The 26,000-nt window shown below is 31.6% G+C and overlaps 1 protein-coding gene and 1 long non-coding RNA gene across 5 annotated transcripts; one reads left to right on the forward strand and one right to left on the reverse strand.

Annotated features, from left to right (window-relative positions):
- The first annotated feature begins 1,692 nt into the window (after nt 1-1,692).
- Nucleotides 1,693-25,185, forward strand: ImpL2 (Ecdysone-inducible gene L2). 4 transcript variants are annotated; one of them, XM_023170323.2, is made up of 5 exons: nt 1,693-1,768; nt 21,682-21,945; nt 23,902-24,178; nt 24,594-24,820; nt 24,962-25,185. In XM_023170323.2, exons 1-5 carry the CDS (start codon nt 1,766-1,768, stop codon nt 24,974-24,976), a joined length of 786 nt encoding a protein of 261 aa, XP_023026091.1. In that variant the 5' UTR covers nt 1,693-1,765; the 3' UTR covers nt 24,977-25,185. The 4 variants fall into 4 exon arrangements, with proteins under 4 accessions (XP_023026091.1, XP_074041820.1, XP_074041822.1 ...); XM_074185719.1 differs by lacking the exon at nt 1,693-1,768 and adding an exon at nt 14,263-14,358; XM_074185721.1 differs by lacking the exon at nt 1,693-1,768 and adding an exon at nt 14,394-14,499.
- On the reverse strand, nt 7,608-17,346 carry LOC111514083 (uncharacterized). Its single transcript, XR_002723306.2, has 3 exons — nt 16,880-17,346; nt 16,043-16,244; nt 7,608-9,180 (listed from the first exon to the last, which is right to left on the reverse strand). It is a non-coding gene; the product is annotated as an uncharacterized lncRNA (long non-coding RNA).
- Nucleotides 25,186-26,000: the final 815 nt, after the last annotated feature.

Genomic DNA, 26,000 nt, shown 5'->3' on the forward strand with positions numbered 1-26,000 from the left:
TGAGTAGGATATTTCCTGTACTGACGAGAGGTAATACCTTGGAACCGCGATCTGCAAGTGATCTACTCGAATAATTTCAGCATAGTCCTACTGCTGGATGAACGAGAAACATCTGCGAGACTAACCTCTGTGAGATATCTTGCAAAAATGTCTGTCGGATATAATTCAATATCCAGCTTGGTATTGTATTAGCCGGGAAAGTAGTTGTTTTTCGACAGACGTTTGCCACATCCTACTGTGTAGGTAGTTGGGAGGGACTGATATTTCGGAATTTATTTCCTTTTGATGAAATAATCGTTTCAGTTCCATAATTTTTAGATTTGTACTCCACAGCTTTGATGAATTATATAAATTACCTTTGTCAAAAGTTACTAAAGAGAAACTTTTTTTATATCAGAAATAACAAACATTCCTCTAATGATTCCAAATAATTTAAGAGACAAAAATGGATTTTTCCGTAGGTAAAACCAGCTGTCGTCTACCTACAAAGGCGTCCCTATGAAGACTGTTCGACACTTATGTGAGTAAGGGATTATCGAGGTTTAACGTTTTAAAGATCAGACCAATTCAAATGACATTCTTGTTAAGAGTTTGCCTCACAAGTCTTCCATCGAGGGCCAGAGTAGGGATTACCGTGTTAGGAATCACACGTTAAAAGGTAAGACCTCGTTAATCCTTAGCTCGCACAAGTTTCGACTTCTGAGGGTTGTCGTTCGTAGGGGTGCGACAGCTGGTTAACGGAAAAACAGAACAGATTTTTATCAATAGGTAATCGTTATTTCGTAAGTGTGACTCACTAATTATTGATCAACTTTAGAATAATCAAAGTTTATACGAAAAAATAAAATTTTTGAAACTACTTACCATAAGAAAAATATTGAGATTGTTGAATGTAATAAACTTATTTTTAGATCTAGCCCTAAAATCTCAAATATTCCAAAAATATATACTGACAAATTAATAGTAACAAAACCCAGAGTAGGTACTCTATAGGTAAAACTTCATCCTTAGATTGACTCATAATCAAACAGTTTTTTTTCATATAACAGATAATAAACTTGAATCTTTACCTCTTTTAGATTATTACAATATATTCATAAACAATACACTTTTCATTGTCGAGTAGCATCAACCAGAAACAAAAAAATTCTGCACTTTGGGAATTACGGAGTTCTTCAAATATTTTTTTGATACTAGTCTTTTGCTTCATACTAAGTCGTATTTTCATTCGTTTCGAATAGTATGTAACATTGTATATTTCAAAAATAACCATCTTTCATTTTTTAATTTCAAGTCAATACTTTTGTTACTCATTACATAATCACTGAGACAAACAAAATTGCTACCAAAATCATTATGATTTGAAAGAAATTCAATAATTCGTAACCAAAGCTTTTGAATGATCTTAGACGTGTTTCTGTACTTAAATCATTTCTATGCCTAGTTTCAGTATAATGAAACTTCTTTTATGAGAATTATTATTTTCACAGAGCAATAGTAGTGCATGAGTATCGAATAAGTTTTGAGTCTTTTTCAATTCGGTAATAATTCAGTTTCCCATAATCTTAGGCTAACAACTTTACATACAAACCTTCTTTGCACCTATCAATTTTTCCATCATATTCAATACAGTTATGGAGTGCGAAATTCAACTCTTATAAAGCATCCTGAAGCCAACTCTGCCTCATAAACTCTCAAGATTCTGATATATAAATGATTAGAGGGTTGTTCTTATCATTCTGTGTTGAAAATTCTTCGCGAGAAAATGGTGAGTACCTCACTTGGTTTTTTAGTCTTGTTCGCAGTCTGGTCAAGTCATGGCTATATGCGGAGGCTACTTTATTTGTTTTTGTCGAACTTTTTCGTTTTGCGGTAACATTTAATAATTTACGCTTGACGTGATGTAGAAGTGAAGGTGTGTGAAGAATGTTGAGATGTGCCTATAATTTGCTACTTTCTTCTACTTCAAATTATTTTTTAAGTAAGCTCAAGTTATTGAAATATTTTTCGGGATGATGAAAAAGAAAAATCCATGCCATAATTTTGGCTGTGTTCAAACTTTGGTGACCCAAAACTTCATCAACATATGGTATAAAGTCTTTCTCTCATAGAAGATCTTAAAGTTTTCTTATTATATGATATCAGCACAAAACTTCATCGTTTTATACTCGACTTAATTCCTGATTTTCGAAATAAATTTCAAAAATTGTACTCTATACTGTTTCTGAAGTGTATTTCGGAAGTAAGTTCATATATTTTCCATTTTCTAAGTTCATAAAATACTTTTTTCCCTATTTAGTTGAAGAGTGTGATTGAAATGATTCGCAAGGGTAATGATTCATTGGTGAAAAATAATCCATTTCGCAATCTGTACTTATTTAAAAATATCGTGAACACCTTGGAACAGGATTTGGCTTTTATTTTTCAGTTCTACTTTTTTGATTTCGAAATAGTATAATCGTTAAGTTTCCTGTTTAAATTTATTATTCAGTTGTTTAATTTTTTTCTTAAATCAAGTATTACTGGTATATTCACCGAACCGAACTAAAATAAGAATCAGACATCTGTATAGCCCAATTTCTACGGGCAGGCAGTCATCCGCAATATGGTCTGATGATCCAAATGAAACTTTTATTGTTTTTTTGCTCCAAACGAAACTACCTACTCAATTAATTATTTCAAGATACGGGTCGCATTGAGTTGGTGCCTTCTCTGAAATACCAAAACAAAGTGTTTTATCAATTTTTTTCACAGATACAATATTTCAGAAATGTTCAAAACAGAGTTAAATATTATCGCAAAAATAATATACTAACCTTTTATATTAAATAACTGTTTAAGCTGATCAAATTCGATAAGATCAAAGCTACTTCTATTTCTATACATACCTATTTAGATAAATTCACCGAATAAATGAATACTCCTTCTGGAATACTTGAAGTGTTAGATTAGGATGCGACGGTAATTCTTCAATATTTTAATATCTTTTGGTAATCACTAACTGTATAATAGAGTTGGGTCATGTATAATAGAATTTGAAAAATATTCTGATTATCTGATTCTGATTCCCATATCAAGTAAAGAATAATATACTTTATTCAATCATTTATTGCACTTTCACAATCCCAGATACATTCTCGACTGTTCTTTATTATTAAAGATTTTTTTCATTTACTTAGATTTTGAAGTGGCTTACATGCGAAAATTATTATAAAATCGATTATAAAGTATGCTTCGGGTACAACCTAGTTTCAAACTTGTGAATCATCTCATTTATGTATTCAATCTCTGATTCATTCGAAAAGACATTCATGCTTAGATATATTGATATTACATAATAGTTGGTAATTTTATCAAGAAACCTATTATATTTTTGAAACTCATGATGATTCACAATAAATACTTAGACAATTATTAATTCAGTAGAAAGCAATATCAAGAGATGAAACCTGCTCACTTCTTCCTTATTATCATGGTATCTTGTTTTTGTTGCTGAATCTAGAAAAACACAAACATTCACAATGTCATTAACATTTTCTAACTATCTGAAATTTGAAATTTTGAAAGCGGGTTAAAAAAATTAGTTGTCAAATACTTCACAGCTTAAATGGAATATTAGTTACGTGTTTCAGATTTGAAAAAAAATTAAAAAATACTTCGAAAAACTGACGAGGATAATTTCAAAATCAAATCAACAAATGACATTTGAAGAATTGTACGTATGCAACCGGAATGTATAGAAACCGTTAATGTGGGGTGAATTGATTAGTAACTGCTAATTGAACCGAAAAACGCAGTTTTTCTCTGCACATTATTTCAGCTCCATTGATGAATCTAACGAAATAACTTTTTACACATACCATAACAATCACGAAGATCTCCCGATAGTCCTGTCGATGCCAACTTCGATGGTAAATCTTGTGTAGAGTTTTGTGTTTTTTAGTGTGTGGGGAAAATAATTTCGTTAGATATAAACTAGAATACCTTCACCTTATATTCATCCAAAATCAATCAATATTTGTAAAGATGTATATTACATTATCTCTTAAAAATGATTATTTTAAAAAAGAACCCATTGGTTGAATCTTATCTCAAAATAGTGTCTGAAGGGTGAATAATACCTTTTCAGAACATGTGGAATAACTCTATTCAATTTTTTTAAATTGCATCCACAGCTGATTCAGTATATTGATTACCAAAAGATTTGATGAGAAAAACTGGTTATCTATATACCGTTTGCAACTCTTTTAATGAAAAAAACGTTGTTGCCATATATTGGAGTTCACATTATTCATTTCCTTACATCATTCTAAAGTTGAAGAGTTACTAACGATTGAATGTTTCGAATACAAACACTCATCTCACACACCAAAATGTTTACAGTCAAACCTTTGAGATTAATAATTGTTCTAATACGTGTGTATATGAAATTTCTCATTAAATATTTACGATATTTTTCAGAAAATTCGAATTGCTGATATACTACATATATTTATTTTTAGAAAGAAGTGACTTTTATAACTTCTCAATTTTGGAGCACTTGGAGTATATCACATGGAATAACAATACTTCCAATAATGTGACGAGATTCGATCTAAATTTGGAATTCGCTTCTCGAGTGTTTCCAATTGAAATCTTGATATGTTCAGAGATGTAAAAAATCACGAAAAAGAAGCAGGCTATGATCGAGAACATCCTTGACAAAAGAAAAGCAATTAACACTATCTTTGAGAGGTTTCCACGAGTGAACATTTTTTCTAGTTGAATTGGCAAATAATACCGAAGCAACATCCATGATATATATTTGATATTCTATGGTAAAGTGAATTTGTACTTTAACGAGTCAAATGCGTCTGTTGATTTCTGATTTCCAATCGACTGTAAGCGAAAATAAGAATAAAGAATCAACATGATGATTTGAATGCACATAGACTTTAGTTTTGTATTCCTCCAGTTTTCATTAAAAAATTTGAGTTTTTTTATAAAAAAGATTTTTCATTAAAGAAATAGTGTGGGAAATTTTCAAAGGAAGGTAGAAAAAATAACTGTAATACAAACTGTTTCATGAGAATATGTTTTGCATAGTGAGAGGTTTCTTTCAGATACAAACTGGAAGAAAAGCCCATAAGCCCATGAAGGAAAAAATTCTTTCGAAACAACTACTTTCACATGAACATTGATTTACACGAAAATATCTTTTTCATATTCAGTTTCTCCTACAGACATTCGTTATGAAATTGAAAAACATCTCTAGAAACGCTACACAATGTGTATGAAAGAGTATTGATATTTATTTGTCTCTTCCGGTGACATAAAAGTCGTGAAGTTATCAAAGAATTTAGTGCTTAGTTTTTCAATATTACCAAAAACGGTACTGATGAGGTGATGAGACAAGTATCCGGAAACTTCGAAGCACACCATTGAGGATGGTATTGTTCCATGTAAGTGACGTTTTATATCTATACTCTTCACATTGTGTAGCATTCTGATAAATGATATATGTTTCAGAAATATTTGCAGTACAAACTAAATGGGAAAAAGTGATTTTCATGTAATTCAATGTTCTTGTGAAAATATTTGTTTCGAAAGGGTTTTTTTCAGTTTGTAGCTGAAAGAAACTTCTTTGTACACACTACATATCAATATAAAAAGTGTTCATTGTAGTAATTTTTGCCTTTGAATATTGCCTACATTTTTGTTCATTGATGAAGGGTGGAAAGCTCAAAAGTTTTTCCCAAAAGACTGATCTCTCCTGGAAATATTTCCTTTGCAATTCAGTTTTTGAGTTCTTTTACAAAATTGTGTTTTTCCTTAAGGAGTTCTAGTTCCCCATAATGTTTCATATTACTCTAAGTTACAACTGTTCAATAATATATCTGCCGACAACTGTCTTTCCTTCGAAAAGTAAATCAAAGTTAATAAGTATATACTTGTTCGTTATATTGAACAAAGATGTATATAATTTCAGTTGCCTTTTGGAGCGAACTAAAATTGTTAAAACGAAAGTAGTACATATTTCTGAATACCTACTATTCATTTATGACACTATACTGGAAAATTGAGAAAAAAAGTGTTTAATAGATATTTTTTTTTTCTGGGATGTATCTGATGAAAACGTTAATAGATATTTTGTAAAATAGTTTTTATTGATAATTCCTCTTGAGATATTAAAAAAGGGGTAGAAAATCATAAACGTTAAAAAAATAGGTAAAAATTATCAATGCAATACCTGTAACTGGAATTGAAGTAACTAGATTCACTTATGAAGTTGTATGAAAGATGTTGAAAGAGTTGAAAACAATGGTTATCCTTCTAATTCCTGGAATCCACTTTGAGACTGAAGGCTGTAGGTTCTTATATAAATACCTCCTCCACTTATTTCGCTGTATACTATTTCTCATACCTATTTCATTTTGCATCATAGGTGTTTTGTATACAAACTGAAGAAGATACACTGATTTCTCAGTAATTCAGTATTCATAAGTGCCAGTAGTTGTGATAATTCTTTCAGTTTTCCTATGAAAGCAATATTTTTTGGCGATTTACACAATTTCACAAAGTTTTTTTTAAATATTTATTTTAAATTTTTTTCTTTCTCTGGAAGTGTGCAAAAGTTAATATATTGATTTCGAAATAGAAAGTTGACGAAGGTTTCTTATTAACACAACTATAATGATTGTTTATGTAAGATTATATCGAGTAGATTAGAGATTGCAGAGAAGGCAAATATGTTTCAGGTTATCCATAACCTTCATAACTTTGTATATGGTTCTGATCTCACCAAAAAATCTTAAAACTTTTGGAGAATAAAGCTCAATACTCGCATCAGAGGTTTCGAAGGCATAACTCAATAATGAAGTACTAGTATTGAGTCTGCTTCAACCACATTCTGGTATATATATATATATATATATATATATATATATATATATATATATATATATATATATATATATATATATATATATATTGTAGTTCTCTTTCGAGTTCAGCTGTTTTATCCTTTCACTTCAGCGGACCTAATTTGATTAGGTTTCTATCGATATAATTGATTCTTCTTTTCTTGAAAAATAATGAAAGAGTATTTTGAATTTAATCGAGACGGTAGCCGATTGGGTAAAATTAGGTCTATCATCAAACCCGTGCTAAGAATCGTACGTTCAAAAGTAATACCTCGTTAATCCTTAGCTCGCACAAGTATCGACTTCTGAGGGTTATCCTTCGTAGGGGTGCGACAGCTGGTTCACTTCAAAGAAAGAACGTATTCAGAGGAAAGTTATGTGAAATTTGAATATTTAAATTTCAATTTTTGTAAAGTTTTCTTTCGACATTAAACGTCAGCAAAAGAAACAAACTAATCCATGACACTCCTTTTGCTACAACACCTCAAACATATTATTCCTAAAAGTTCTGCATTTGCATGCATTGAAGCAAGAAGAAAAAAACTCTAATTACTCCGATATTCATTTTACATGTTTTTAATAAGCCGTCACATAAATTACACTTGCTCACATAAGTGCCATAAGGCATATCAATTTAATTTATGGCTTAATATACCTGTGAATTTCAAGCAGACCTCACAGCTATTCATTTATTACTGAAGAACTGTCAAGAAAGTACCACTTATGAAATTAAAAAAGATACTATTAAAAATGTATCAATGGACGAGATGCTGATGGGATTGAAAGAATGAATGGTAATCTGGTGTACATCCTCGGGGTCTTGATTAGTGTTTCAGTGATAATGAGCACGTGAAAAAAGTGGTCAATTGAATTGGGTATGACGAAGAGTATTTGATAAGTAGGTACTTTCGTTCATGAAAAAATATTTTAAGGAGAGATTGACGTTTACACAATAATGAAAAGAGAAATGAAACTTTTTTATGTTCTCAACCACTTTTATTTGTAACTAACGTTACTGCAGTTTCGTCCTATACGGACATTTTCAAACTTATACAATAAACTAACAATGATTCATTACATTAGCCATTATATACCACCCCTGTAGGTACTAATAGAGGTACTTGGCTTGATTGAGTACCTGAATTTACAGTTTACAATGCGGATGTGCCAATTTAAAAACCGGCAAGTAAACTAAATCGATTTGATCATTTAATAGGTTGCACCCGTAATGTTTATGATTGTGAATTTCCAAGGATTTCAAATAATTGAGTTTCTAACCCTTCCTTGCATAGTGAAAAATTTCCGTATCCTTTAGATTCGGAAACTTGTGGTTGCATGCTAAGGAATGGTTTGAAAACGTCGAATTATTTTTTCCTAGTCTGAAAGACCTTTCATGCTCAGCATACCGTTTGTGGAAATTTCGGCCACATTGTTCCACATAAACACTATTACACTCCGGACACTCAAGCTTATAAACTTCAGATTTCTCCAACTTGTCCACCTTATCTTTGGCATTGAAAAGGAAATGAGATGACCTGGCATGTGGTCTGAATGCCACTTCCACATTGCTTTTCAAAATGAAGTTTAGTTTAATTCATGTTTTTTTCAAATTCACTTCGAAAAGTATTCAAATTGATGTTTCAATTGTTGGGTTTTAATTTTAAAAGGGATTTATTTCTAATTCACATATTGGCAATAGTGCCTATTTCAAGTTGAAATAATTTATACGTACCTAGATAGTCTACTTTAAAAAAGGAAAATAATTTTTATAAATCAACAATTGAGGCAAAATATAAGTTATAGTTCAATACCACCTCCACAATCCACATAAAAAACAGTTGTTTTGTTATTTATTTATATAGAGGAAGATAGGTTAAGTGCACAAAAAGTCATATGTCACAGAATGTCTCGGAACTCCGAATATAAGTAAACAGAACAGCACGCCTCTGAAATATGTCATCTATGTTTGTCTCATACAGGTAACAGATTCATTGTTCTTTATTAGCTATAACCGATGTTGCCAAATGGTGAAATAGAAACGAATCCCTTTAAATGATGAATGCATTATTTCATTCTTCTTTATTCCTCTTCAGTATTTGAATATTTTTTTAAAAAAAAAGGTTGAAATGATAAGTTTAAAATGCGTTGTTTTGGAGCTCTTTTATGAAAACTACTTGATTTTCGTCAGGAGGAACATTCCCCATTGTAGGCTGCTAATTTATGACTGTCTGGATGGAAGGAATCGCTTGGGATGGTGATATCTGTATAGCCAGGTTTTCTGAAAACATTGAACTCAAATTTATTATTTACTTACAAAATATCAAAACCGACAACTGGAGAGCATTATTACAAACAGGCAGACAGAGTGTCCAGTGTACATCGTCGTCGATGACAAGAAGTTTTATATCTATGAAAATATTGTGTAAATTATGGCTTGAGCTAGATAGATGTACACATGTCTCAGCGACTTTCAAGGCTTCACATAGTTCAAGTTAGACATTCTTGTCAGCTCGTTCAGTGTCGAAAACCTAGCCAAGTTTGGTGACCTTGAAAATAAACTACCTGCTGAAGGAGATTCTAATTCCTGATGACTTTACAGATTCCATCCAGGGACACTAGAAACTCAATTTCCACAACTCTATTATCGGGCAAAATATAACAGTGTAACAGTTAAATATCGTAAATCGCAAGCTGTTATGGGGGTGCAAAATTTTGTGGATCTACACATCGAATTGACACTTTCAGGAGTGAGGAGAATGAGATAGTAATATCAAATATTTTATTGGTAGTACTTCGGCAACAAATTTGGCTAACGGTTTTACTCGAGTAATCTATCAAAATATTCCAGGACACTTGCTAAAGATAGTTTTTACTGTTATTTCTTCTTGCACGCTAAACGGTTTTTCTCACCAATATAAGTAGGTGGAATTCATCCTCTTTGTATTTTTCTTCATGTTCTCCCTTGAATAATTACATATTCATCATCACAAGGTCAATACAGTTAATTTTTTCCAAAGGAAAAAATATATAATATTTCAATATATTTTTTCGAAACACTTTCAAAACTGAGAAAAAATTTCTAAGAAATGTATATATATATATATATATATATATATATATATATATATATATATATATATATATATATATATACTGTTTTAAAATCTGTTGTTCCGTTAACCAGCTGTCGCACCCCTACGAACGACAACCCTCAGAAGTCGAAACTTGTGCGAGCTAAGGATTAACGAGGTCTTACCTTTTAACGTGTGATTCCTAACACGGGTTGGACGGTAGCAAGTGAAGATCGATCGTTCAGACTAGGGCTTGAACCACCGACCAACACGGCAGTCAATTCGAGTGAGTGAACAAAGCACACACGCCGAACCGCTTGGCTACCGATCGATATATATATATATATATATATATATATATATATATATATATATATATATATATATATATATATATATATATATATATATATGTATATACCTATAGGTAAAATTTAGGGAATGAAGGCGTTTCTATAATAACGAAACTATAAAAAATAGCAACAAGATTTAACTTTTTCCCAATTGATCAAGTAACGGGAATTGTTGGAAGAAACTCATTTGAGACGTTTTTCATTGTTTTATCATTAGTTGTCTTTATTACTGTCGAAATTTTCCATTTATAGCTTTACGCAAGACAATACGTTTGCTATTATCTAAATATACGGAATTATCTAAAACAACAATTTGTTTAGTCCAGTCTGTTGTATTATGTTTTAAATATATGAAATTGAAAAACAATTGAGGGAAATATTGAACAAAAGCTTTTTGTGGAGGTAATCAGAGTTTTTTTAAAGCTTCTTTGTTAGAGAATAAAATGCCTTACCACCTGATTGTCTTTTTTCGAAAACCTCTGTATATTCTAAATTCCAATATGTAATTTCCATCACTTTCCTCTAAAACTTAAACCATTCGCCCCATATCATTCAACACATAATTCATGATGATGATAAATCAAATCTTGACCCGAAAGACACTCTAATGAATGGCATTACTGACAAATTTTACTAATTGCAACAAATACTGAAACTGGGCATAATTGGAAAAATATTGATTTTTCGTATAGTATAGAAAAATTCAGGGTGTACCATTTGAAAAAATTATCAGGCGTCTATGTGTCGTTTCCACAACTTAAGATATGGTGAGTGACTAATTAGTTCTGAATAATTTTCACCCAGTTCCTATGAAAGGCAAAGATAGTTTTTTTAAATTAGTGTAATGGTTTTTTTGAATAACTTGACAAAGATGCAACATAATTGAAAAATAAAAAATACTCAGAATGCCTAAAATATGGAATCGAATAATATATTTATATATTGTGTGTTCCATTTAAAAAATGTAAGTTTTGGTTGGCTACGCTCACATGAATCACCTAGCATGTAAACAAATAATTTAGAAGGTAGTTTCACTTGATATCTATGCAAGAAATGACAACATTTTTTAATGAATTCACGTCAACTAATATAGAATTGTATAGTTAAAAAAAACATATTCGTCAGACGGACATATTTTTCAGATCTTACCTCACCTATTCAAACCTACCTATACACTTTATCTCTTGGTGATTACATTGAAATTTCTCGAAAAAGTTTTAAATATAAATACGAGTATGACCACAGTAGAGTCATTCCAAATTAAGAGGCTCCAACCGGAGGGCCAATTAATTTTTGTTGTTGTTTTATAATTTCATGATTTGTATTTTGGAAGTGTTATAAAACTGTTCAGTAATATTTTATAAATGAATAATTCACAACATTCAATAATTTATTCTGCATATGGTGCATAACTTGTCATTACATTCAAAAAAACATTTTTCTCGAAAGCTGTGTTTTTCTATACACTTTTACCGGGACTCACAATGCACGTCAGGAAATCCCGATTTCATTTTTCCATTCCATTGCGTATTTTCGAACTTTGGACTGGAAAATATAAACATGTGATTCGAAATAGAAGTATGCATTACAATTAAACTTTTCCGATAATTCAATGATGAAAAATGACGATTGCCTTCGACAAGAGTACCTAGCTTATTGTATCGATTTGTGCTTCATCAACGACTGTTTCAAAATAATCTGCGATTGCATTCACTAAGAAAATGAAGTAATATTGGTTCGAAGGGTTTATAATTTTGGAATAGAGGTGAATAAAAAAACAATTCGGAAACACAACGGTATGGGTGACTTCTATCTAGGATTTTATAATTTTCACGTCAAACTCAAAGAACACATTGCCCGAGAAACCTTTGCCAGAAACTTTCGATTTGTCAAATTTATTCATTGTAAATATTCGTTAACACAAACGTTAACGGGATTCGCGATTATTCGCTATTCGCCGAGCAACTCGGTGAAAAAAATTGTATTTGGCAGGCAGGGTTAGGTAGACAGAAATGTGGCGTATTTGCCAAAGATTTCTTGGTATAGGAATAACGAATATTCGTTTATTTAAAAATTGATAGTGAATCAATATTAACTAATGATGTAACTTTCATTGTGATGAGTTGTGCTCATATGCACTCAATGAAGAAAGTGAAGCCTACATACAAGGAGGAGAAGGTGGTAGATGGTATCACCGCCCATATTTCTTTCAACCCTTTTCCACGCGTCATAAACGAAATCTCTGTTTTTATAATCATTATGACATGCATTCCGTATAATCGATTCACCTTCCACATCCCATGTGTTAACAGATTACACCATAAGGAAGCACAGCCAAGAAGAAAAGAAAAAAATTTTTTATTACTTTTTCATAAATGTGTCCCAACTTTCATTTCCTTTCTATATTAACTGTAGTAGAAATATCTAGATATGAATGGTCATTTGAATGTAGACTTTATTTTCAGGTGATATATTTTACATAAAAAAATTTTGTATATTCTTATCTCAAAGAAAAGAAGTGAGTGGAGTTCATATAAACTTTTTTCATAAAATATGTATAAAATCACCTCCAGAAATTGAATTTATTACATCCTGTACATAGAGAAAAACAATTTTTTGTTGTTACAATTATTGTCTTTTTCATTTCGTTGAATCAAAAGAAGTATACCTAAATGTATACCTACCTATAGCATATTGAAGTATATATGACAAGTAATACCAATGAATGAAAAAATATTGAACGAGGAATTTATAGTATATAAATAATCTGAATAATGCCTTCGGGTAATTAAAAGATATATGTATTAAATGTCTGATAAAGATAAGACTCTGTTAATATTCTTTTTAAACTTTGACATTCCATCATAAAATGGTTTTTGTTGATGAAATTGCACCCAATAAAAAAATACATTTTCCCATAAATTAAACAGATATGGACTTTCATTACCCTCTATGATTTACAAGTATATGTTTCGTAATAATAATAATTGATACGAATGATGTGCTACTATGCGATTTGTTTATAGTTTCAGACACTGATAACTGATTTCATACTGGCCTATTATTAGTGATTTTCTATGATTAATATGAAACATAAGCAATCGGAGCCAATCAAAATTCTCGTTTTATCTACTTTTGTGTTCGAATTTGAAAAGGGTGGAATTAAAATAAAATACACTTTTTCAAAAAGGTTTATGAATAACTTTTCACAACACAATTTCAAAAATAGGATCTATATAATCAAGAACTTAAAATCAAGATCACTCACATTTTCTGATGCTGAATATAATAATGAAAGCATTGGATTTATAAAAAAATCTCATTGAAAGTAATCACCATAGTTTCTTGGTGAGAAAAGTTGTAAATGAAAATAGACAGTGTGCATTGAGAACAAAAAAGCCATATTATTTTAAAATTCTCAATGTGCAAAGCCTTTCTCAAAAACTTTGCATCATCAAAATTAATAAGTACACCCTGATTATGGATTTAATACAATACGAAACGGTGACAAAAAATAATAGTTCACTTAAGAATGTTTTCCTTTCTCAACAAATTCTGTATAAAATAGTTATTGGAGTTTTCAATAAATTGCTTGGTGATGTATGAATTTCAATTATTTTTTCTTCTGAAAACTACAAATGGAGTTTATTACTTCACGTTAATTCTGAAAAATTTAAATATGCACATGTGTTCTGGTTAAATCCCAGTTTTTCACAAATGCACAAGCATTCTTCCAATAAAAACTAATCAGTATCAATTATCTTTTGCTCCTAATCTCTTTCTTCACATGATGAAAGTTTATGTTAATAAAACCAATTAACTTTTTCTGAGAAAATCTTCACACACAGATAGAAACGTCACTCCGAACTGAATGTGTACGTTTTAATATGTAATAAACCCAATAGAATATTACAAAATTATTCAACAGGGCCACAAGACGTCTACTGCCGCATGACGTTTAAAACGTGGTATGGTTTTAACGATGATTTCTATTGGTTCCGGTGGAAGGTGTGTTTCCCGTGGGAGAGAGTAGTGAGTATAAATACTACTACTCAATTGGAGCATAATTAAGATAAACGGTCTAGTACTGATAAATGTGTTATACTTTAAAACACCGGTACTCGTGTGATGATTTTGTTGATTTCGTAAAAGTGATTTATTTGAAAAGTTATGGTGAGTTAACTTATTTATGAATAATTACGAACGGATTGCTTGAAACTCTTCAAAATGTATTTACTGTAATGTATGGAGATTGTTGATGAAATAATTTAAATGACTCCATTAAATATTCCACTCTTATTTTTGTTAATCTCGAGTTAAAGGTAGGTATATACTTATAAAATATCACAAACTAATTTGAAACAATGTTACTTCTGTGGTGAATGAAGATATTAGCTCAAATTTGCAAAATGCAATATAAATATAGACTAGGTTTCCTAACTGGAAAAAAAAATGTTATCAACTATTAAATTTGTATTTTTTGCGATTCATGTTAATTCATTAATAAATCGATGCAAAATTTGTTATGAAATGACTTGAACTATATTTTTCAAATATTTTTTCAATCGGAAAAGACCAATAGCTAACAATATTTCATCGTTTCCTAAAGTGATAAAAATTGTTCATGAATTTAATTTCAGAAATAGAATCCATGGAAAATTCTGAACTAGCGGGAAGGGGAAAATTTAATTGAATAGTCCAAATGGAATGCCGCATTTTGCCTAAACGGCCTTTTACCGTCACTTTACTCAGAATTGAAAAAAGTTCTGCCAAAATATATAAAATACGGGTCTGAACTATAAAGCATTCAATTTCGGGGACGAGGCATTCTTAAATCAACCACTCACCCATATATATTTATATTCCCAGAACTGTAAATTTCCTAGAACAGTTCAGGTCGTGAATTTCTGATTAAAGACTTTTTACGAAATCTGAGAAAAGAAAAATTGCTATCTCAGATCAGCCGGAAATATATTGCTCCAATTCTACGAATCCTCATACCCAATAATATGGGCCGAAGAGTGGATTTCTTGGAAATGAGTAAGCATGAGTTCATCCAAAAAGTCCCAAACTTTTACTGGTACAGACTGAAAGCAAACTTTCTATCTTTATAAAGTTTAAATATTATTTATAAAATACAATATAAAGATTGTAAACATTCACATCGCGAATATTATTTCAACTTTACGGTAATTCAGAATATTGTAACAAAATTCGGCAAAAATGGTCTCAAATAAAAATTGTTTTTTGAAATGGCGTACTTATAAGATATTCTTTATTTTTAACACAATAACTTAGTTAGAACGTGGTAAGCACGTACCTAATGATATTTCATTTGGTAACTAATAACGAAAAGTTGATTTCTTTGTAATTGGGACAATAAATAATATACATATCAGAATTATGAAAAATAAATTAGAAAACTAGTGTCAAAAAATTTTTGTCTATTCTAAAAAAGTAAGTATATGAGAAAATAGAAAAAAAGCGCAAGTGAACGTTTCACGTCAAAATTCTCACGATTCTCTCTCATTCATATCATGTTCTATTTTGTGAGGGGCAACTACCCCTTAAGAAGCACTAGCAGTAACACGTCCTGATAATGTATTCTGATATGAAACGTCGAAATCTTCTTTTGGAAATAGATATAATGATATATTTTCATTTCATAGCTGTATGGTACATTTTAAAAAAATCGGGGGAACATAATCTAACTAACCTTATCTAGGTTATGCTTCATCGTGCAATAAGTAGTTTTTTCAAGATTGAACTTGTCACAGCGCCAACGGCAAAACGTGGTCTCTCCCTTTTCATCAGAAGTCGCAACCGATGTCAGTCCCCTCCATCTACTGGCTGCTACCACTGTACCTTTCCCACGTAGTCTCTGGGACAGAGGTGGTATCATTTCATTTTGAACCAGCCTGTAAATACAAAGTGTCAAAATATTTCCACGTGTTGTGATAGTTATCTCAAATAAATTTTAAAATATTTAAACGATAATTTTACACCATTAAAATGGTAAGTGATTTTTTATTTTAAAAAATTAAAAAATATTCAACATTAGATCACAGGGTTTGCTGATTTTAATCTTACAGTATCTTATCGTTCCCATTCCCCATAAATTTATATCAAAATATTTTACGAATCTAACTCGTCGTGACATTCAATTTAAATTTCAGCGCCAAAATCAAATCTCTTCATTTTGTAAACAGTTTACTTAGTGATTTTTAAAATTAACATAATGAACAAATGAAAGCAATTCTTGACCTAAAACTTATTTAAAAAATAGAAGCTGGGCATATTTTTATTTTACCTAATAACGATGTTTTGCGATCTGTCCTAAATGTGCGTTTCCTTGATTACTTAAAAAAATCCAAATAACAAAATAATTACTGAACATCATCAATTCATAATAGGTATCACGTATTGAATGTATTGTAATTTATGAAATGAGAGCTTGCCTGCGATATGATCTATTATTACGTTTTCACTTCCAAATCTTCCTATTATGAATGCATTTTACTTAACGTACATGAACCTCCTCAATGTTATTTACCTTTGGCTGATGCAACGTTCTAGTAGATTGACGAAAGTGAAATTGGAGGTTATACCTCCTTGGTGCACCAATTCTTTGAAGGTTTTCAAACGAATCCTAATCTAAAACAAGTTTTTTCGCGTTTTGTTTGGAATAGAATATTTCTTATTTATTAATGAATTAATATGTATGCGTTTACGTAGGTAGGTACTATAATTATGTAAGTATCTTGTAAAGCCGGGAATTTTTGCTCAATCAAATAATAATTTTTCATGAGTCATAAAGATTTGTAATGTTAACTATACAAGTGATAATAAGATGTTGTAAAATCCGTTTTCTCGTAATAATTATTGTAGAGAGCATGGGTTTTTTTGTTAAGTTCGTTAAAATTATATTCTCGTTTCTTGAAATGGAAAAGGTTTTTTTTATAAGATGGAAAGATCTCCACTATAACCAGTCATTCAAATTATCTGATAACTCGCGAGATATGAACTCAAAATTTGTTTAGACAATATTTTCTTATTCTGCAATCGCAAATTTCACAATAAATTTACTTATATTAAAAGATTTTCAATCAACATTAAAACATTTTGATATCCTCGAAATCCAAATTTACTTGATGCCAAAAAAAGAATTACCAAATTACACTCTGTGGAAATTTAGGAGTAATTTTTACTATATAGTTCAACACAAAAATTCACTTCTTCAAGCAACCACCCCCAAAATATTAAATAATGAATGTTGGAGGTTTTGAGTTTCATTACTGTCTGAAACAGTGCAAACTCATGAAACATGTAGACACAGAAAAAAGTCAAATAGAGTTAAATAGAAATATTGAGATTTTACACTAATCAAATATTTCTGAAAGTTGCGGTACAGCGAGAGAATTAATTACCTGTATGAGTGTCTCCAAAGTTTGTAGCTGAATTGAGTAACGTTATTTATTAACGATTATTACAACGCAAAAAGTTGATCCGCAAACATTTTTACTGGATATGAAAATTGTTTGCAATGAATAAATGAATTATTGCTTTTTTCTTGATATCGTTGAAAAGTTCGTTTGGTTTCAGTAACTTTTATTAGTACGAAATAAATGAACGGTCCAAGTATGAATAAGTAACTATTGAATCTACAACGAGAGTAATTATCACTGCAGAGAGAGACATAACAATTGAAGGCTTTGCTGAGATCGTACTGCGTCATATCATTGAACTATGCTCACCCCTTTTTGAATCCCTCGCTATATCTTGAAGTTTAAAAATATATCTCCAACTGAAAACAGTGGGTCGTGAATGGAAATTGGCTTACGTCCAGAATATAACTAATGCTACCGATCATTGAGATCGGTGAATAATTGTGTTTAACAGTAATTTTTCCGAAGTAATAGGTAATTTCCTACACTGTGGCGTAGGAACTGTTTTCAATACCCTCAAACAAGATTACACTTACCAGACCTGCCAGTTCGATGATGACTATTTAGGAAATTTATCGAAATTTTTGAGTTCCATTCAAATTAATCTTTTGCGCACCTGTCAATAAACTTTATTACAGAATAAGTTTGCAAAAATTAAAATTCAACCATTGGGAAAACATGTTTTCAACTCTCCGGATATATTTTGTATAATGTATTCTGTAATTCAAATGTGGAAATAGACAAATATCCTGTGATATTGGATATAGCATTGCACTTTTTTTTTCACACTCTCGTCACTCGTGACTTACATACAATTTAAAGCAGCAGATTGAAGTATTTTTTGACAGGATAATACGTTCTGGTTATCTTCAAATATTCGCTGAAAATCAACGGCATCTCTTTTTTCCTTTGTAGTTTCTATTGACGGTATATTTGAACAAATTATCGTTTTTGATACTTCAATCAAAAATCATTAACTTACAGTTCTTGAAAAGTCAAAATTATTGATATCCTTGGTATTTATTACCGAATCTTGCAAATTTTTGGCGTTTTCTAATTTAGGTTGCATTGGTCACATAACCAAAAATAAATAAGTGTGTATCACTAGAAGGTGGAATAATATTCGGTACACTGGGTTAGCGCTATAATAAAATTCCACTTTTTTCTTCCGAAAATTTCAAAGTGCACAATGTTTCAACTTTATAATTTCTGTGTCACCTCAAGGACCGTTGTCAAGGCAAATCGTATGAAAATTATATAACGTTTAAATTCCCGATAAGTTTTATCAATTGAACCAGTTGTAGTGTCGTCAGCTAAAAGCCTTGGAATTCATGACGTTAATTGGACTTCGGAGACGTGCCCATTACCAGCGACGAATGATATTCTGGGAATGCTTAGTTGTGGCACCATACAGTCTTCCTTTCATCACGTTTCGAATGATTAATTATAACATGCAGCTTCCGAGAATTGGCCGCGTATAATTTTTCAAAGTTGCAAAGTGTATTTTGCAGGTGTTCTCGGTTCAAGTCGTGTGAGAGTAATTGGAAACAAGAATATAACATCAGTATATGTTATTTTGGAATTATTGCATTTTTTTCGGTTAATGTTACATGTTATTTAACAAATTGAAAGAAAGCTACCATAAGTGTCATTTTTCATTAGTCTTTCGATAATTTTATGTTAATTCTCTTTTCAATGACTCGTTTCTATCAGTCCTACAAAAACGGGAACTTTTAGTATACATACTGTAGAATGTGATACTTATGAAATTGTAGAAGCTGAATTCGTTCTGGTAATCATAACTGATCCATCGCTTCAAGTCAAATATCTGAAATTCACCTGTTTCAGCACTTTTCTAGATTAAGTTGAGATTTTTTTCTCTTATTCAAATTAAAGATATTGTTATATTATATTTTTGATTTTTTCGGCCAAAGTTGAAACCGTTTTTTATTTTACAACAACCTTGCCTTATTTGTTTACTTTGAAATACGCTTCATCAATTTGATTCTCGAAAAGTTTTCCACACAAAAGATAGGTACATTCATCAAAAACATGTATTTTCAACTCCAGACTATACTTTTCTGTCATGGTTGAATATGAGGTCTATACAGTATTGTTGAGCAACATAGTATCATGTGGTTTTTTCGTAAGAAATTACAATATCTCAATTACCTCATTATCATAGTCAATTAATGTTATTTATCAAATTGTGATAATTCAAAATCATACATAAGTGGGCGATTTCTTAACTAATCGCTATTTTCCTCAGAACTGATAAATTCACATGCAATATTTATTCTGTTTCTATTGGTAGACTTAGTCATATCGTAGGAATGAAAATGCCTACCTGTATCCAAAATTTCAAACAAATTATTCAAGTCCCGTCCTGTCGGAGACATATTTCAACACATTAACCAACATCACTCAATAGGATCTCCAAAATATGATATCTCTTGATAAGCCTGAAATTCTCAAATTATTAGCTCTCCTTTTTACGAGGAGATATTTTTATTGTTATTCTCGCAAAACGAGTAAGCTCGCTGTGGAGATCACGATAACCGTTGTAATAAAGTTCATTCATGAATTCATTGACTCATTGAGTAAGCTCGTTATCGTAGTAGTATTCCTGCATTTCAAAATAATCATTAGCTGACTATGCATTGCGTTAAATTTCTTGGACAAATATCGCATGAATGTATAAAGATATGACAATGTCTTTGATTTTATATCACTGAGCGTTGTTTTAAAAAGATTTATAATTATACTTGAATCGACGAGGGAGACAAATCAGTCACATTTTCAAAGATTCATTTAGATCTAGAGTGAGATCTTCGAATGTTCACAAACAGCTCTGGAGTATATTTATTTATGCACGACCGGGCGTAAAATAGCACTTTAGTGCCCGCGGACTACTTTATCGCCCGGCGGGCGATAAAATCCTTGAGCAGGCGCTAAAGTTAATTTCGATCTCATATCGATAAAAAATCTAAATTCCGATGGTTTCAATAAATGGAAAATTATTAAAACATATATCTGATTATATAGAAGTGCACATTATAAGTCGAGAATTAGTAAACCATCATCATCAGACTATCAATATATGTATTTTACTTATAGGTAACTCATAAAAAGCTATCAATCTTGCGTATCTACTGATATCTCTATCATATTGTACATTTAAAGTAGCTTTCAGCATGGAATAATATGATCACATGGAAGAGGACTTACTGTCTTTTTTTACTGTTACTGTTTTTTTCGTTAACCAGCTGTCGCACCCCTACGAACGACAACCCTCAGAAGTCGAAACTTGTGCGAGCTAAGGATTAACGAGGTTAATCCTCGTTTAACGTGTATATTTAGATTTTTCCAGAAAATAGTTCTTATTTTTTACATTATTCCCGTTACACTACCCCACGAATTCTTCATCCATTTCAAAGTCACTAATAAATTCTCTGTGATCACAATCATTGATAGCAATCATGATTACAAGCCTATGTAATTTTTTGGGAAAGAAAGTTTTTGGCTTTCTACTACTCCATCTAATTATGTAATTTTATTTCGAAAAATTGACTGAGTTGCCATGGTTACATTCATTCCATCACTTCTTGATGTATTCTGTTTCCGATATGATATGAATATACAGCCTCACAGCAGCCTTGATGTATTTCTAACGTGTAACATGACATCAAATATACCAGTTGTGCATAAAATATTGTATGAATTTTAGGCGTAATTGGCTTTTATGGACCATAAAAGCCTATTTTACGCCCTTCATACATAAATAATTATTTTCACCTCTTGGTAATTATATATCGTCTTTATGTTACATTTTTTAGTTTTCGCGTGTTATTTACCAAATTATTCTGGGAAAGACAATGCTTTAAAAACTAAATGAGCTTTTTTATTTCAGATTATCCTATCAGTATTACTCGTCACCATCAGTTTAAACCAATTCCACTGCAGGAGGCTGATTGAAGACATAGATAACGAAGTGAGCACTGATCCCAGAGCAAACTTGCATCCCCTCAATAACCAACAGTGGGTGAAGATTAGCAGCCCGCCAGTCTCATTAGTAAATAAGAAAGTCGGAGCTCATCTCGAACTGCATTGCGTAGCCATGGGTTCGCCACCCCCAACAATCCAATGGTATAAAATGAATAGGAGGATAACTGAAGTAAGTTGACAGAAATGTTTAAAGAGAATGTTCTCTACCAAGTTCTTTGGCCAAACCAGGTTTTTTATTGAATACCTTAACGGTGATTTACTTGCCAGAAGCTCAAATTATGGAAAGGCCTACAATTTTTCACTTCCGCTGCTAGATATGCGATTTACCATGTGGGTGAACGTTCTTTATGCAGTGGCGATTCTAAAAATTAAGGGCGGGGGGCACACCATAACTAGGCGCAAAGATTGATTCAGTAAAAAGGCATAGATATTTGAAGTAATACTGTACTTCCCATTAAGAAAAGAAATAATATCACAAAACTATAATAAAAGAAACATTTCAATACTAATTAATGTGCACTATTAAAAAGCTATTATACAAAACAAAACATTTTATTACCTCTTGGAGAGTAAACTAACCATTCACGTACGCTGCGCTGTCCAAAAGTCGTTTTTTTAAGTTTGTACCAAAAACCGTTGAATTTTCTGTAATTGGAATCTGGAAAGTCTTAGAATTTAATATCACTGGAGTTTTTTCCCAACACCAAACCGTTATTTTAACACCTCGGCACGTGTTTCGATCACCAAATGAAGGAAAATTAATCTTCCTCTTGAAGATGATCACTTGGTGATCGAAACACGCGTCGAGGTGTTAAAATAATGGTTTGGTGTTGTAAAAAAACCCCAGTAATATTCATTACTACACCAAAGGTTCCAAATAGTGCATTACTGTTAGAATTAGTTGACGCACTATTTCAGGGATCAAAATAGTATTTTTGAATAAAAATGGGTCTACGGGATAAGCATTTTCATCGACAGATAGGTGAATACCTACAAAATTGAAATATCAATTATAAAATGATCCGTGTAGAAACAAAATATTCTTTCCACCTCCACTCTCAGCAGATATCTTATCAGAATCGTCTTGTTCTTAAGTACTATCACTATCCAAATCCGAATTATAATCTACCTCCGTAAATGTTGAATCAGCAGAACCTAATGAAAAATCGGATTTTGTTTTTACTATATCGGTTGACGTAGATGGAACATCAAGAAATGTTGACTCCGTACTGGTACTGTCCGTAATGTCAGGTTTATTTGGCACCGATTCTTCTAGGCAACTTGGAGTTTAAATTAATTGTTCTTTTATTTCTCTGTAAATGTGTACATTTCCATAATGAATACGATTTCGGATCTTCAACTGAAAATTAAGAACTTACGAATTGAAAGTTTAACAAAAATTTATTTTGTTTGAGAATGTGATGTAGCAGCATATTTTAACTTCTTCTTTTCGCGTGACTTTCAATAATCCGCTCTGGACAATTTTATCTTTTTTTCCATAATCAATAAAATCGACAAACTGTTTATCCATCAAAGTAACAATAACAAACCAGACTGCTACTACTGCTACGAGTGCCATGCCGACATACAATCAATTTTCAATTTCTAAGAAAATGATCACATTCGCATTAAACAGCGAGCGATAAGGAATGTACAACGAGGTCGAGGTATTGAAAGCAAATGTTGCCGTATTATGTACCTAACAATATATTTGTGAAATATTTAAAATTTAAAAATTTAAAGAACAACATTTTGCAAAAGGCGGACGGGGGCTTACTGCCCCCCTTGCCCTCCCGTGGCGCCGCCACTGTCTTTATGGGTTTTCTAACTTCTCATTTGAACAAACCCAGTTAATTGTTCTTATAATATTTATGAAAACAATATTTGATCCACTGTCCATGTCGGTTATTTCAATATGAGACTTGAGCTATGCATTCAAAGTAGGTATACAATTTCCACAACAAAATCTTTGAAATTTTGAAAAATCCAGCAGAGGCAGTGACCTCTGCTTATGAATCAGATTGAGTTAACAATGAATCTGTTTCTCTGAAATTTCTGGTATCTGATTTCCTCTTTGGCTAATTAAATTATTGACCAATATTCTAGAGATATTTTTCATTTTCAGAACGAAAGTTTTGAAACAAATATCATCAACCAAGGACAAGCTTTGGCCGAAGTTGCCTCTAGACTGGTGATAAACCATCTGTTGCCGCTCCATCAAGATGTCTATAGATGTGTTGCAGAAGCAGGTACCCACGTAGCTACATCAGCTAGTAAAGTAATTGTCACGAACAAAGAAGGAAACGACATGAATTTCACGCAACTTCTCAATGCCAGGATTCTCGGAGCTCACCACCTGCCTAGAGTTACATTTTGGGCACAGACTTACATGGATGTCATCGGTTAGTAAACCTACCAAATTATTGTTGGTACCTACCAAGCTTTAGTTTATCACTTTCCCGGATCTAAGTGCTACTTTTTGGGTAATTTGCTTAACATTTCGCTGATATAAATGGTTGACATCTTCTGAAATACTCTAACCACTCGTAACAAAGACAAAATAACGAAGATCGACAATTTCTGACCGCGAAATCCTCACTCAAGTTACCAATGTAACCTAACCATTGATAAAACAGATATTTGTAGCTATGGTATCGTATCAAAATTACTGCAAAAATGTGAAAATTAACCTTTTCTTCAACAAAAGCTGATACTTAGCAATTCAGTTTGAAAATAGTTCCCTTCAACTGTAAAACCAAATACTTAATTTTGAACCAGATGATCACTATGTACAATGTGTTAATTTTCTAATTGCAGGAACTGATGTTATTTTACCTTGTAAATACGTTGGAAATCCACGACCCGAAGTGACATGGTACGACACAGATGACAAACCAATTGAAAACGACGAAAAGTATTCGGCGTCTCAAGAGGGTGAACTTAGGATAAGATCAATAGAATGGTCAGATATGGGAACATACACTTGCATGGTGAAAAATTTAGTTGGAGAAGACTCTATAGAAACGTTTTTATACCCAATGCAGGTTTGTACAAGTTTGTTTTGATTTATGTAAACTGTGTAATAAAAATAATGTTTTAAAAAGAAATGATAATAAGATAATAAGTAATACTCAAGCTATTTTAATTGGTTATAATAATCACCAATGACTTTTCCTTTGTTTCAGGAATCGAAAAAATAACCAGCGAATAATGGAAAATCTCTCTTCCAAATCTGATTCTAGTCAAATTCTCTTAAGCATTCCAAGGAACGAGAAGCTTGGATACTGATATTTTTTTAATTAATTTATGAACTAGTATTTATAATGTAGGTATTAATAGTTAAATAAATTATGTACTTATTTATATTGATGTATAAAAAAGAAAAATAATATAAATGTTATTATAAACATTCAGATTTTTTTTTCAGTTTATACAAAATGACCTTTATTATAGCTTAGTCAAAGTATTGAAAGATAGAAGTGGAACCTCTGGCCTAGAATAAATTCAAAACGAGCACTTTCCCCTAACACAAAAACTGCATCACTCTTCCCAACTGAGTTGGCGTCTTTAGGAGAAGAAGACAACATTTTTGTTGTTGAGGGAAAAGTGTTTTCGATAGAAGAAGTGCACTGTCAAGGTAAGTCATCGTAGGGAAATTGAAATTAATAAAAAAACCTACTTGAGAGAAGGACTGCCGGCAAGCAATATGAGGGTTCATGCCTTCCAATGATGATAACTGTTGAAAAATACTTCTATGGAAAAAATTCTATACTCTGTTTCCTAAAAGAGGAAAAAAATAAATGATACATGAGGAAAAATAATTCAATTGTTTTTTGTTGGTTAGAATTTCATTGATATTGTTCACTAAATCAAGGTCACCGATTTCAAATATACCCTTCTTTTTTTTCCAACAGCTCTAGTTTTTGAGATGCAGCTATTGACCCTATTTGTGTTCTAGTTACACTTAACTTTCATGCAACCGGGTGATTCTCTTACAAATCCATTTTTTGTTATAATGTCTACATCGATAAATATCTGTAAAAACGATCCCAACTATTCCTGTATAGACCAGGGGTGAAGCCTTCAAAAATGATAGAAAGTGAAAAAAAAATAATAGTAGGATGAAACCCATTAGAAAAAGAGGGGAATATGATAAATATGGAGGGAAAAATAAATTACGGGCGATCTGAGTTCGGAAACTGGGACGGGGTGAGTTTTTAAGGG

Source organism: Leptinotarsa decemlineata, unplaced genomic scaffold, assembly GCF_025532065.1.
Source record: "Leptinotarsa decemlineata unplaced genomic scaffold, Ldec_3_MD MMD2_tig00078346_RagTag_RagTag, whole genome shotgun sequence".
Lineage (NCBI taxonomy): Eukaryota > Metazoa > Arthropoda > Insecta > Coleoptera > Chrysomelidae > Leptinotarsa > Leptinotarsa decemlineata.